This window comes from Oryx dammah, unplaced genomic scaffold (genome assembly GCF_014754425.2).
Source record: "Oryx dammah isolate SB20612 unplaced genomic scaffold, SCBI_Odam_1.1 HiC_scaffold_20, whole genome shotgun sequence".
NCBI lineage: Eukaryota > Metazoa > Chordata > Mammalia > Artiodactyla > Bovidae > Oryx > Oryx dammah.
In genome coordinates this window covers 47,356,694-47,369,979 of record NW_024070204.1, presented here as the reverse complement: position 1 = coordinate 47,369,979, position 13,286 = coordinate 47,356,694, and the positions used below count along the sequence as shown (strand labels likewise).

At 41.8% G+C, this 13,286-nt stretch overlaps 1 protein-coding gene across 1 annotated transcript in view; it reads left to right on the top strand.

Annotated features, from left to right (window-relative positions):
• CDC20B (cell division cycle 20B) overlaps nucleotides 1–13,286 on the top strand; it is a 65,930-nt gene that overhangs the window by 18,256 nt on the left and 34,388 nt on the right. The window contains exon 3 of the mRNA XM_040262530.1: nucleotides 10,506–10,725. Within this exon, the coding sequence (XP_040118464.1) occupies nucleotides 10,506–10,725 (220 nt within the window). The remainder of the gene's footprint in view (nucleotides 1–10,505; nucleotides 10,726–13,286) is intronic.

The following is a 13,286-nucleotide window of genomic DNA, read 5'->3' as shown; positions in this document are numbered from 1 at the left end:
CCTCTGTCATCCCCTTTCCCTCCTGCCCCCAATCCCTCCCAGCATCGGAGTCTTTTCCAATGAGTCAACTCTTCGCATGAGGTAGCCAAAGTATTGGAGTTTCAGCTTTAGCATCAGTCCTTCCAATGAACACCCAGGACTGATCTCCTTTAGGATGGACTGGTTGGATCTCCTTGCAGTCCAAGGGACTTTCAAGAGTCTTCTCCAACACCACAGTTCAAAAGCATGTTCTTTGGTGCTCAGGTTTCTTCACAGTCCAACTCTCACATCCATACATGACCACTAGAAAAACCATAGTCTTGATTAGACGGACCTTTGTTGGCAAAGTAATGTCTCTGCTTTTGAATATGCTATCTAGGTTGGTCATAACTTTCCTTCCAAGGAGTAAGCATCTTTTAATTTCATGGCTACAATCATAATCTGCCGTGATTTTGGAGCCCCCCAAAATAAAGTCTGACACTGTTTCCACTGTTTCCTCATCTATTTCCCATGAAGTGATGGGACCAGATGCCATGATCTTTGTTTTCTGAATGTTGAGCTTTAAGTCAACCTTTTCACTCTCCTCTTTCACTTTCATCAAGAGGCTTTTTAGTTCCTCTTCACTTTCTGCCTTAAGGGTGGTGTCATCTGCATATCTGAGGTTATTGATATTTCTCCCGGCAATCTTGATTCCAGCTTCTGCTTCTTCCTGCCCAGCGTTTCTCATGATGTACTCTGCATAGAAGTTAAATAACCAGGGTGATAGTATACAGCCTTGACGTACTCCTTTTCCTATTTGGAACCAGTCTGTTGTTCCATGTCCAGTTCTAACTGTTGCTTCCTGACCTGCATACAGATTTCTCAAGAGGCAGGTCAGGTGGTCTGGTATTCCCATTTCTTTCATAATTTTCCACAGTTTATTGTGATCCACACAGTGAAAGGCTTTGGCATAGTCAATAAAACAGAAATAGATGTTTTTCTGGAACTCTCTTGCTTTTTCGATGATCCAGCAGATGTTGGCAATTTGATCTCTGGTTCCTCTGCCTTTTCTAAAACCAGCTTGAACATCTGGAAGTTCATGGTTCATGTATTGCTGAAGCATGGCTTGGAGAATTTTGAGCATTACTTTACTATCATGTGAGATGAGTGCAATTGTGCAGCAGTTTGAGTATTCTTTGACATTGCCTTTTTTTGGGATGCAAAATATGCTTACTTAGGAGAAAACGCGAAACGTCAGACTGCTGGTGAATGCGACAGTACTACCCTCTGGTGAAGGGGTTTTATTCATCAGGAGACTTTTAGTTTTATAAGAAATCACTGTACGGGTCTGAAGAGGGGCGGGAGTGGAGAAGAACGGCTGAAACCTTGGCCATGTGTACTGAAGTTCTCTGGAAGGGGTCAGAGTCTGTAGAGCAACAAGTCAAACAGAGAGAGGATAACTTACTAAGGAAGGCAACCTTGGTCAGGGACTTAGAAAGGAAGGCATAGATGCTAAAGACACTCTGGAGCCCCTAGTGGCAGGTGTTGGCAAGACAGAATTAAGAATGTCTCATCTTGACAGTCTTTGCTTGGGTAGTGTTGCTCCCTAGGACAAGGAGGCACTGGACGTTAAAGAAGGAGAAGATAAACATTTTGGTCATCATGATTAACCTGAAATAGTATTGAGGTCCTGAATTTGAAATGCCTTGTGGACTGCTGTGTTGGGCTTGTGGTGGTGAGGGTGGTGGTAGGGGCAGACGTTCAGAGGCTAAGAAAGGGTGGTTGGGGGGTTATGTTGGAGAGCTGTTGGGCCATCTTTGTTACTTCTGTCTCTGCCACTGGGTTCTAGAAAGACCCTGAGGTCCCCAGCATGTCTTTCCTAGGGATGTCTGAGTTTTTCCCTCCCACTGAATATTTGTGTGTCAGATTATTTATCACTAGATAGGTATTTGTTTCTATTTTCCTAGTTGTTTCATTTTGTTACTTCCTGACCTTATTTTTAACCTCTCTATCCTATTTATTTTTTGGCCCTGGTGCCCTGCATTCCTCCCGATTTAGTGTCAATGTGATGTGAACTCTAAAGGTAAACAAGCCACACTGATGTGCTTGGACTATCAAGTCATTCATCCCTTTTCCCTTCTTTGTCTTATTTTTCTTATCTTCCTCTTCCTCTCTATTAATAAATACTTGAGTCATTTAAAACTATGCGACAGGCATTTCCTCAGCAGGAGATAGATCCTGAAACAAAAGTTTAAAAACATTGAAGATGAAATACCACAGTCTGCAGCAGGGTTTCTTAAGCTATAGTTATTTGCATACCATCTCTGATTTTTGCCCTGTCTGCATACCATTTGTTAATGACTTAATTTTTTTTTTCAAATCGTCATTTATTTTACTTGAATTAATTTTCATAGGGGAAAACTTTCTATCAACTTTGAAAAAGTTAAAACATTAAAAAGCACACATTAAAATACATAACTCGTAGAAAATGTTCATCTGTGCCCTTAAAAACCACATGTCCTTCCTTCATGGAGGGGCTGCCTGAGAACTATGTATTCAAAATGTTACCAGTGATTGAGTTGCCATTTGTGTTGGATACAGATTTGCCTCCTCCCATGCATCAGGGGTCAGTCCTAGTTTTGTCACAGGAGAGCAATACAAAAATACGTTTTTGCTTTTATTTCATAAAATGCTTCCCTTTAAAGAAGACAGTTCCAGGACTTTCCAATGCAGGGATGTGGGTTTGAATCCTGATGGGGGAAACTAAGATCCCACCAGCTGTGCGGCACAACCGATAAAAAATAAAGAATACAGCTCCGTTTGGGCCTCCTTTCCTCTGGACTAGATACCCCAGGTGCCTTCACCCCACTCATGTGTCTCTCTGTTACTGTGTTTTCCCTGATCTCCTATTATTGTGGTCTCTTTCCTCCAAATAAAATCAAGTTTTGAATCCTGGCTTGTCCATCTCCTTTTAAAAGAACGGTTCTAAGACTGGCCGCAGTTCTCCAGATGAGTTCTGACTTGTGCAGAGATAATCAGATTTTGCTTGCTTTTTTCCTGGACACTGTTTTTTCCTTAATAAGAGCTAAAATTGTACTACTTAAGCAAAGTAATGGCCTTATACTGTTGTCTCATATTCTGGAGGTGGTTGTTTAATACTGCCTGTCATTTTTACTTCTTATCAGTTCTTTCCCACGTTAGGCCTGTGCAGTGAAAACAATCTAAATGGGAAGATTTTTCACATATTCTTATTGAATGGAATTTTGCTGACTTTGGTCTTTGTCCCAGGCTTTATATTTTTAATACTTTAACTTTCTTCTCAACTTGGGAAAAATAATTTTGATAAATTCCCATTCAAACCACTAACAACAAATTGAACAGTGTTAGGCCAGGGACAACCCCCCCCTGTAGTATATTGCAGGGGGATTCATTCAGGCTCACATGGATTCAATAAGACTTGTGCCTTCTGGACTGCTGTCTGCAAGCTACTTATTTCTAGTGACTTATTCCTCCTATTGGAAAACCATGAAAAACATTTGTCTATCTAAATTTTGGGGGGCATTTTCTCATTTGTCATAATAGATCACTAATCAGTGTCCTTTCTGGAAGTGCTGCCAGTGTTCTGAGGTTTCATTTATCTGGTCCCAGTGATTGAACTTATTTAAATTGCTCAGATGAGTACTTACTGCTTAATTTATCTCACTCTCCAGTTTTTGCAGAAATGTTTATTATATGCTGTCCAATTTGAAAATCATTCTTAATGGAAAAGAAAGAAAGAAGATAGCTTATTTCCCTGCCTCTAGATTGTTTCTTAAATCCCTTGTGCCTTTTCAGGATTAACTGCCTCAGAGGAAAAAGAGTCATTCATTTGTTCATGCACTCCTAGATGCCAATAAATATCCTATAATCTGAGGCTAGTAAGAGAAAAGACAGAGTCTCTGGTCTTCAGGAACTGCTGATATAGTAGGAGGACATAAAAATAATCAGGAAAGTGAAATATGAGCTGTCTTAGTCTGTGTGGGCTGCTGTAACAAAACACCACAGACTGGGAAGCTTATAAACAATAGGATTTTATTTCTCACCGTTTTGGAGGCTGGAAGTCTGAGGCCAGGGTCCCAGTGTGGCCAGCTGAAGGCTGTCTGCTGGGCTGCAGACTTCTTCTTGTGCCCTCCCATGGTGGAAGGGGCTGGACAGCTCTGTGGGGCCTCTTTTCTAAGGGCACGAATCCCATTCTTTACCATCTGAGCTTCCCTGGTGGTTCAGATGGTAGACTTTCTCTCCAGTATAGGAGACCTGGGTTCGATCCCTGGGTTGGGAAGATCCCCTGGAGAAAGGCATGGCAACCCACTCCTGTATTCCCGCCTGGAAAATCCCATAGACAGAAGAGCCTGGTGGGCTACATCCCATGGAGCTGCAAAGAGTTGGACACACAGACACTGAGACTACAGCGTGAGCAGAGGTGTTACAAGCACAGGGACTGGAGACTGAATGGCTTTGTGAGCTGAGACTGCAGGTTGCCCTGGTCGGTTAGGAGGTTGTGCCCTGCATGCTGCCGGGGCTGTCACATTTCGTACGATTGCGGTGGCCTGAAGCCTGCATCTCCTACTTGTCTGTGCTGTGTCTTTGCTCAAGTTATCTTGTTCAAGCCTATTAACCTTCACTTTCCAACTCTGGAGAATGTGGGAACTAATTGTACCTACCTCATGGCATTGTGATGAAGTTTTAAAGAAAAATCCTCTAATGCATTTATCTCAATGCTTGGCACATACTGAGCACTCAATGAATGCTGTTATTATTCATAAAATGTGGCTTGGCTCTATTGGAAGCACACACAGTGAGCCATGGAAGCATAAGGAGTGCTAAGTATTAGTTTCTAATGACTGATGTAATAAATTACCACAAATTCTGTGGCTTAAAACATCACACATGTGTTCTCTGACAGTTATGGAAGCTAGAGGTCCAAAGTCAGTTTTGCTGGCAGAAGCCAAGGAGTCAGCAGGGCCTTGCTTCTTCCAGAGGCACTAGGGGAGGAGCTGTTCCTTGCCTCTTCCAGTTTCTGGTGAGCCAGCATTTCTTGGTTGAGCAATGCTCCAGCCTCTGCCTCTGTGGTCTCATTGCCTTCTCCTCCTCTGTGTGTGGTCAAGTCTCCCTCTGCCTCCTTCTAGAGGGAGGGGTAACCCACATAATCCGAGATGATCTCCCCATCCCAAGGTCCTGACCTTGATAAACACATCTACAAAACCTCTTTGTCATAGGAGGGAACATTCAGAGGTTCTAGGGATTAGGACCTGCATATCTTAGGGGGCCACTATTGTATCAGGATTCTCTGGAAAAACAGAATCAACAGGATATATGGCAGAGACATAGACATAGACATTAACATAGACACAGACACCAATAGAGATATAGATAAGAAGTTCGTGAGGTTATGGGAGCTAAACCCTACAACCTTGCCATCTGCAAGCTGGAGAACCAGGAAAGCTGGTGGTATGATTCAGTGCAAGTCCAAAGGCCTGAGAACTAGGGAACTGCTGATATAAGTCAAAGAGTCTGAAGGTCTAAGAACCAGGAGCTCTGATATCTGAGGGCAGGAAAAGATGGACATCTCAGTTCAAGAAGCAAGAGAATTTGCCCTTCCTTTGTCTTTTTGCTCCACTTGGGCCCCTGGTGGATTGGATGGTGCCCATCCATTTTGTTGACGGATCCCTTAGTCTACCGAATCAACACTTTCAGGAAGGAGATACGGCTGATCCCAGCTACAAGGCTAGAATTTGCTCCTGCAGAGAACAGTTGAAAAGCATCCCAGATGGGGACACTGTGTGGTGAGAGTAACAGTCAGAGAAACCTGGCTCAGTGTCAGTGTGAAACTGCTTAATCATTTTTCTTAGCTGACATATTCTTTTCATATTCATATGACATATATTCAATTCATATTCAGTGGGACATACTCAAATTCTTCTTTATTTTCCCTGTTCTAAACTCAGGATTATTTTGTTTTTATACATTTAAATTGGGGCTCCAAGAAAACCTTGGATCAAGAGCATCATGTTTGGTGCAAATTAATCTTCAAATATGGTGGCTGCTCTCTTTCTTGTCCCCAAGAAGGGAGAGGGTGGCTTGGCTGGTGTTTGCAGAGGTTGCAGACCTAACCCACGGCCTGAACGGGGCCCACAAGCTTGCTTTCCTATGGCATTTGAAAATTTTTGAATCATCTGAAGACTTTAAGAAATAGGGAAATTGATGAAAAGTCTCAATTTCTGTTAAAGCAGGGACAACGTGTCCCTCTGACTTTCTTCTTCTTCTTTTTTTTTTTAAATTATTTAATTATTCACTTTTGGCTCCACTGCTGCACGGGCTTTTCTCCAGTTACAGAGAGCAGGGGCTACTCTCTAGTTGCCATGTGCGGACTTCTCATTTGCGGACTTCTCATTGCAGTGCCTTCTCCTGTTTCAGGGCACGGACTCTACGGCGAGCGGGCTCCAGTAGTTGCGCCTTGCCCCAGTTTCTAGAGCACAGGCTCAGTAGTTGTGGTGCATGGGTTTAGTTGCTTTGTGGTATGTGGGATCTTCCTGGAGCAGAGATCCGACCGTGTCTCCTGCATTGGCTGGAGGATTCTTGACCACTGAGCTGCCAGGGAAGCCCCCTGTCTTTCTTGGCTGAGGCATGAGCCTTACAGTCGGAGAGAGATTCCCACCACCCAGTCTCTCTGTGCCTGCGGCTGAGACTCTCCAGTCGTTGAGTTGACTCTGTGGTTTCCTTGGAGGACAGTGCCCCAGAAATAGGAAGAAGAAAATCTGAGCGGGCCACGTTTCTCTCTGGGGGTCTGCTCCTGCCAGTTCCTTCCCTGTTGCCCCGTTGTCTAGACTTCTGAGCGGGAGACGCCTGATTTATGTTTCCCGGGCTCCCTCCTTCCTGCTTTTCAGCTTTCCTGTTCCTACTCAAAAACAATTACAAGGGTAGAACAATTGAAAGGCAAAAAAATCAACCCCAAGCAACACTGTTGATAGACACTGTTCATAGCAGCGGAGATCTCAGGCTCCTGACTTCTCTTTTTCTGGGGAAGGTGTCCTTTTGATGCCTTGGGGAGAGAATTCTTCTTGCCAGTTGAAGCGACTGCCTGTCTGCGGTTGGGAAGGACAGACGATCACTTTCACACATACTCACTAAAAAAAGCAAACAAAACCAATATTCCCTGCCTTAAATGTTCTCGCATATTTTCTTTCTTCCTATCTTTCTTTTATAAATAGGAAGTGGGGCCATATTGGAATACTCTTGTATAGTGTCCTTTTTTCATTTGTTAGTAGAGTGTAAACATTTTCATGTTTTATTGAATTTTATTCTACTTGAAAGGTTTTTAAATTGAAGTGAAATCATAAAATATAAAAACATAAAAATAAACATTTTCAGATGAAAAATTCAGTGGCCTTTAGTACATTCACAGTGTTGTACAACCGCCACCTCTATCTTCTTCCAAAATAATTTCATCATCACAAAAGATGACTCAAAAAAAGAAAAAAGAAGATTCTATAACCATTAGGCAGTTTCTCCCCATTTCCTCCTTCCCCCAACACATGGAAACTACTGATTTGTGTTCTGTTTCTGGGGAGTTTACCTATTTTGGATATTTCACATACATGGAATCATACAATATGTTTCTGGCTTTTTTCACTTAGAGTATTTTCAAGGTTTATCCACATTGTAGCATTTTATGAGTACTTCATTTCTTTTTATATGAGTAATATTCATATATATATATATTGTTATATAGGAATATGTATGTATTCCATTGCACACATACTTCTGCCCTCAATTTGTTTATCCATTTCAATCTTCTGGCTATTATGAATAATACAGCGGAAGCCAGTTCTGACCCCATGATGCTTTTTTTTTGCTTTTGCTATTATTCAGTTCAGTTCAGTTGCTAGTCGTGTCTGACTTTGCAACACGCCAGGCTTCCCTGTCCATTTATTATTATACTGTACAGAATGGTTTGCCTCAGAATCCTGCCCCTCTGCCTGCCTGTTAAACTAACGTGCCTTTGTTCAGAACCCTATCCACCTGTGGATGGCAGGAAGGGTGAAATTAACACATCTCTTGCCTGAGGCTTGCCATTCTAGGAGATGTTTGCAAGATTAAGGGCTTTTTCACTTTGCTTCCTCACCTCCCCCCATCTCTGATCTATAAAAGAACCTGGCTTCCAGAACGCGATAAGATGGTTATTTTGAGGTGCTAGCCTGTCATCTTCTTGGTCTGCTGGCTCCCTGATTAAAGTCTCTTCCTTTCCTCAACACCTCGTCTCTCAGATTCATTGGCCTGTCTTTTGGCAGCGAGCAGAGTGAGCTTGGAGTTGGTAACACTACTATGAACATCCGTACATCTGTATTTGAGTACCTGTTTTCATTTCTTTTGGGTATATACCTAGGAGTGGAATGCTGGTCATATGGTGATTCTAGGTTTAGCTTTTTGAGGAACTGCCAAACTTTTTCCACAGCAGCTGTACTGTTTCGCAATCCCATAAGGAATGTACAAAGATTCTAATTTCTCTACATACTCACCAACAGTTATAGATAGATAAATTTATTGATTATAGTAGTGAGTGTGAAGTGGTGCTTCACTGTGGTTTTGATTTGCATTTCCCTAATGTGTGTCATCATTTCTAATGACTGCAGAGTATTCCTTTCTATGGATGCCACAGTTTATCTGATCAGTTCTCCCGTGGTGAACACTGAGTCCCCTCATCTTTTTCCCTTATATACTGCAGTACACATCCTCGTGTTCTCAATTGAAAGTGTGGACTGTGGAGTCAGACAGAGAAGGTTAGGGTGTAGCATCTCCATTTACTCACTGTGTGGTCTTAGGCAATTCACTTAACTTCTGAACCTCAGTTTCATCATTGGTAAGATGGGAATAAATAACAGACTTGCTTCACCAAGTCTTTCTGAGGATTATATGTGAATGTGCATAAAGCTCTTAACACATGGGTTTGTATGTGGTAAGTACTCAATAGATGCTGCAATCTTTGGTTTCTTCCTTCAATTCTTCGAGGTGACATTGCTAGGTCAGTAGAGGTTAGACACATTATAAAGGGCTTTTAAACACACTGCCAAATTGTCCTTTCCAAATGCTAATTGACACTCCACCAGTACTGCATGCCAGTGCTTGTTTCTAGAACCTTCAACATTAGGAAATGTCATTTTTAAAAATTGCTAACATCTCATTATTGTTTTAAATTTGCATTTTTTGATTACAAATGAGCTTGAATATTTTGGGAGCATTTATATCTCTTTTGTGAGCTGCCTTTTTGTCTCATGCTCATTTTCCCATGGGATGGCAAACTTTTCTACATTTCTGTAAGAGCCCTTTATAGAAGGATATTAACCTAATATGGGCTTCCTTTTTAGCTCAGCTGATAAAGAATACACCTGCAGTGCAGGAGATCCCGGTTCGATACCTGAGTTGGGAAGATCCCCTGGAGAAGGCTATCCACTCCAGGATTCTTGGGTTCTCTGGTGGCTCAGACAGTAAGAATCTGCCTGCAGTACGAGAGACCTGGGTTCGATCCCTGAATTGGGAAGATCCCCTGGAGGAGGGCATGGCAACCCACTCCAGTATTCTTTCCTGGAGAATCCCCATGGATAAAGGAGCCTGGTGTGCTACAGTCCATGGAGTCACAAAGAGTTGGACATGACTGAGCAACTAAGCACAGCATATTAACCTAACATGGGGCTTCCCAGGTGGCTCTAGTGGTAAAGAACCTGCCTGCCAGTGCAAGAGACTTGAGACACAGGCTCCGTCCTGAGTCAGGAAAATCCCCTGGAGGGGGCATGGCAACCTATTTCAGTATTCTTGCCTGGAAAATCCCATGGACAGGGGAACCTGGGGGCCTATAGTCAATAGGGTTGCAAAGAGTTAGACATGACCGAAACAACTTAGCGGGCACAACTTAATATACCTGTCATATTGTTAAAAAATAATTCATTTTCATTTTAATTCTACATAGCTCCAGGGCGTGGGTCACCACTAAAGGATCTATAACTACCAAACTCCTATTGTTTCTCAGAAAGGGTAGACAGACGTTGTGCAAGTTAGGCCTCATTTTTCTTGTCTGTGAGATGGATTGGACTAGAAAATTGCTGTTTATTTTCAGATTTTATGAAATTTTATGATTTTATGTAAGCATCTTATATGCTCAGTATATAGTGTTATTCAACTTCATATTTTATATTTGTATGTAATAGTAATAAACATAAGCATAATCATTCCCTCAATTGCTTTAGTGTGTCTTGAGACCCTCAGCAGAGGCTCTGAGTATGTGTGTGTGTGTGTGTATGTGTGTCTATGTTAAAATATGTAATCATATGTTTATTTTATATGCATATGTAAAATAACATTTTCCCAGGTCACAAAAATTAAAAATTTCATGTATATGTATCAATGTATACATTGTGTATTGTACTAGATGAGTTGTTTATAATTCTCTTTAAGGAATCTTAATGATTGTATCATTGAGGGTACTGTAAATCATGGATCTTTTTGTTATTAAATAGGTGTTTAGTGTGGTTAACACTACATACTCTAACTTCACCAGCAACTTGGCAAAGAGACTATCAGCTGAAGTTCCTGTTGCCAGTAGCCCGATTACCGCAAGATGGCGGCAGAGCCAAGCTGGGGATGTGACAGCCCCTTCCTTTGGGGAAGAGTGTAAAACTACTGACCTCCCAGAAACTGTGCTGAAGATGACTCCTGAGAAAGAGACCTTAACTCCAGGTGAGGTAATAGAAATGCCACAAGCCACTTTTGAAATCTTAAAAAAAGATATATTTCTGAGAGAATCTGTCTTACAGAAATACCTAGTATTGTATTTAGTCAACTGCTTTCTGTTTTTCTCCTTTTGAATAAGAAATTTCCAAGGGAGCAGGGGAAGGGGAGGGCTGAAACAAAACCAAAAGAAAGTATGTTGTATTTTAAATATGACATTAGACACAATGAGGCACCATAGTCCTGCAGATTGGAAGGAGCCCAAATCTTTTTTAAATCAATGAAATTCTCATGTAATAGTAAGTACCAATACTGAAAATAGCTGGCTGAAGCAATAGGAGATACAGGGTTAGAGGAAGGTCATCCTAATGGCTGTCTTCTGAAAGATATTTTAAATTTAAGGGTGATTTTAATGCTGTTTCAGAGGAGTTTCTGGCTAACCGTTTCAGAGGAATTTCTGGCTAAAGTGGCTCCCTTTTCTTTTATAGGTCCTTAATTAATTAGTTATTTTCAATAAGGCATTGCATGAGAAATTTAGAATTCTAAGAGATAATCAGACAAAATAATTTTATAATAAAGTATTTTATTTTCTATTTGTTTATACTGCATATTAGTCAGAAACATTGTTTTCTTGGTGTTTTGCTGGTGGGATTTCTTTCTTTTTGTCCCAGAAAGGTGAACACTGAGGACCCCCCCATCCTAAAAGGGATGTTTGTAGAGAGGTTCATTTGCTTTTGTGGACAAAATCTGAGAGGTCCAGGATTCCTTAGGTTGCTGGACGTGAACTCCTTGTTGATAACTGGGATGATTGTCAGTACTAGCATTCAACTGCAACATTTTCTTTCTCATTTGAGGTTCAGAGAGCCTGCTTCTTCTCCCCTTTCAGTTCAGTTTCAGTTCAGTCACTCAGTCGTGTACTGCTCTTTGCGATCCCATGAACCGCAGCACTCCAGGCCTCCCTGTCCATCACCAACTCCCAGAGTCTACCCAAACCCATGTCCACTGAGTTGGTGATGCCATCCAACCATCTCATCCTCTGTCGTCCCCTTCTCCTCCTGCCCCCAATCCCTCCCAGCATCAGGGTCTTTTCAAATGAGTCAGCTCTTCGCATCAGGTGGCCAAAGTATTGGAGTTTCAGCTTCAACATCAGTCCTACCAATGAATACCCAGGACTGATCTTTAGGATGGCCTGGTTGGATCTCCTTGTAGTCCAAGGGACTCTCAAGAGTCTTCTCCAACACCACAGTTCAAAAGCATCAATTCTTCGGTGCTCAGCTTTCTTTATAGTCCAACTCTCACATCCATACATGACCACTGGAAAAACCATAGCCTTGACTAGACGGACCTTTGTTGACAAAGTAATGTCTCTGCTTTTCAATATGCTGTCTAGGTTGGTCATAACTTTCCTTCCAAGGAGTCAGCGTCTTTTAATTTCATGGCTGCAGTCACCATCTGCAGTGATTTTGGAGCCCAGAAAAATAAAGTCAGCGACTATTCCCACTGTTTTCCCATCTATTTGCCATGAAGTGATGGGACCGGATGCCATGATCTTCGTTTTCTGGATGTTGAGCTTTAAGCCAACTTTTTCACTCTCTTCTTTCACTTTCATGAAGAGGCTCTTTAGTTCTTCTTCACTTTCTGCCATAAGCGCGGTGTCATTTGCATATCTGAGGTTCTTGATATTTCTCCCAGCAATCTCAATTCCAACTTGTGCTTCCTCCAACCCAGTGTTTCTCATGATGTACTCTGCATACAAGTTAAACAAGCAGGGTGACAATATACAGCCTTGACGTACTCCTTTTCCTATTTGGAACCAGTCTGTTGTTCCATGTCCAGTTCTAACTGTTGCTTCTCCCCTTTACTTGTCTACAAATATCACAAAACAGGCATGCATAATTTTGCAGGACAAAGAGTAAGATCTAAAACTTTGCAGAACGTTTCTGCAAAGTTAAAATTAGATTTTGGATTCTTCCTTCCTCTTAGATTTTGGATAGCCCAGAACTTGAGGGGTTGGGCTCTAGGAACATCAGTGACAGCTTATCCAGCACATGTTTGTCCAAATAAGAAGAGATTGTCACATGGCAAAAGGCCAAAATACTTAATCCATTTGTCCCTTGGTTCCTCTGATGAACAAGTGATATAGCAGATATTTAACTTAAGAAGACTTGTCAAGGTTTTCATTGCAGTTAAAAGTCTGGTAAAGGGCTTTCTCAGTCTTGAGAAGAGAATAAACATGGATAATAACAAGGTAAACAACATTGGCTCTTCCATGACAGTACCTTTGGAAGCATTTTACTGAAGTCATCTCAAACTAGTTTTATATCTTTGTGCGCCAGGAAGAGGGAGAGGTGAAGTGTTTTGCTATAATCACGTAGTGAACATCAGTGACTGAAAGGCAGGCATCCCATAGTGACTTCCTGGCAGGATGTTCACCACCTGAGCAAACCAGCTGCTCTTCTCACCATCATTTTAAACTTTGAACTGTTTGTATCCATTCTTCAAATGCACAAATGTATTCTTTCCACGCAGAGTTATAGTGTTTCTGTTGCTGCTGCTGCTGCTGCTGCGTT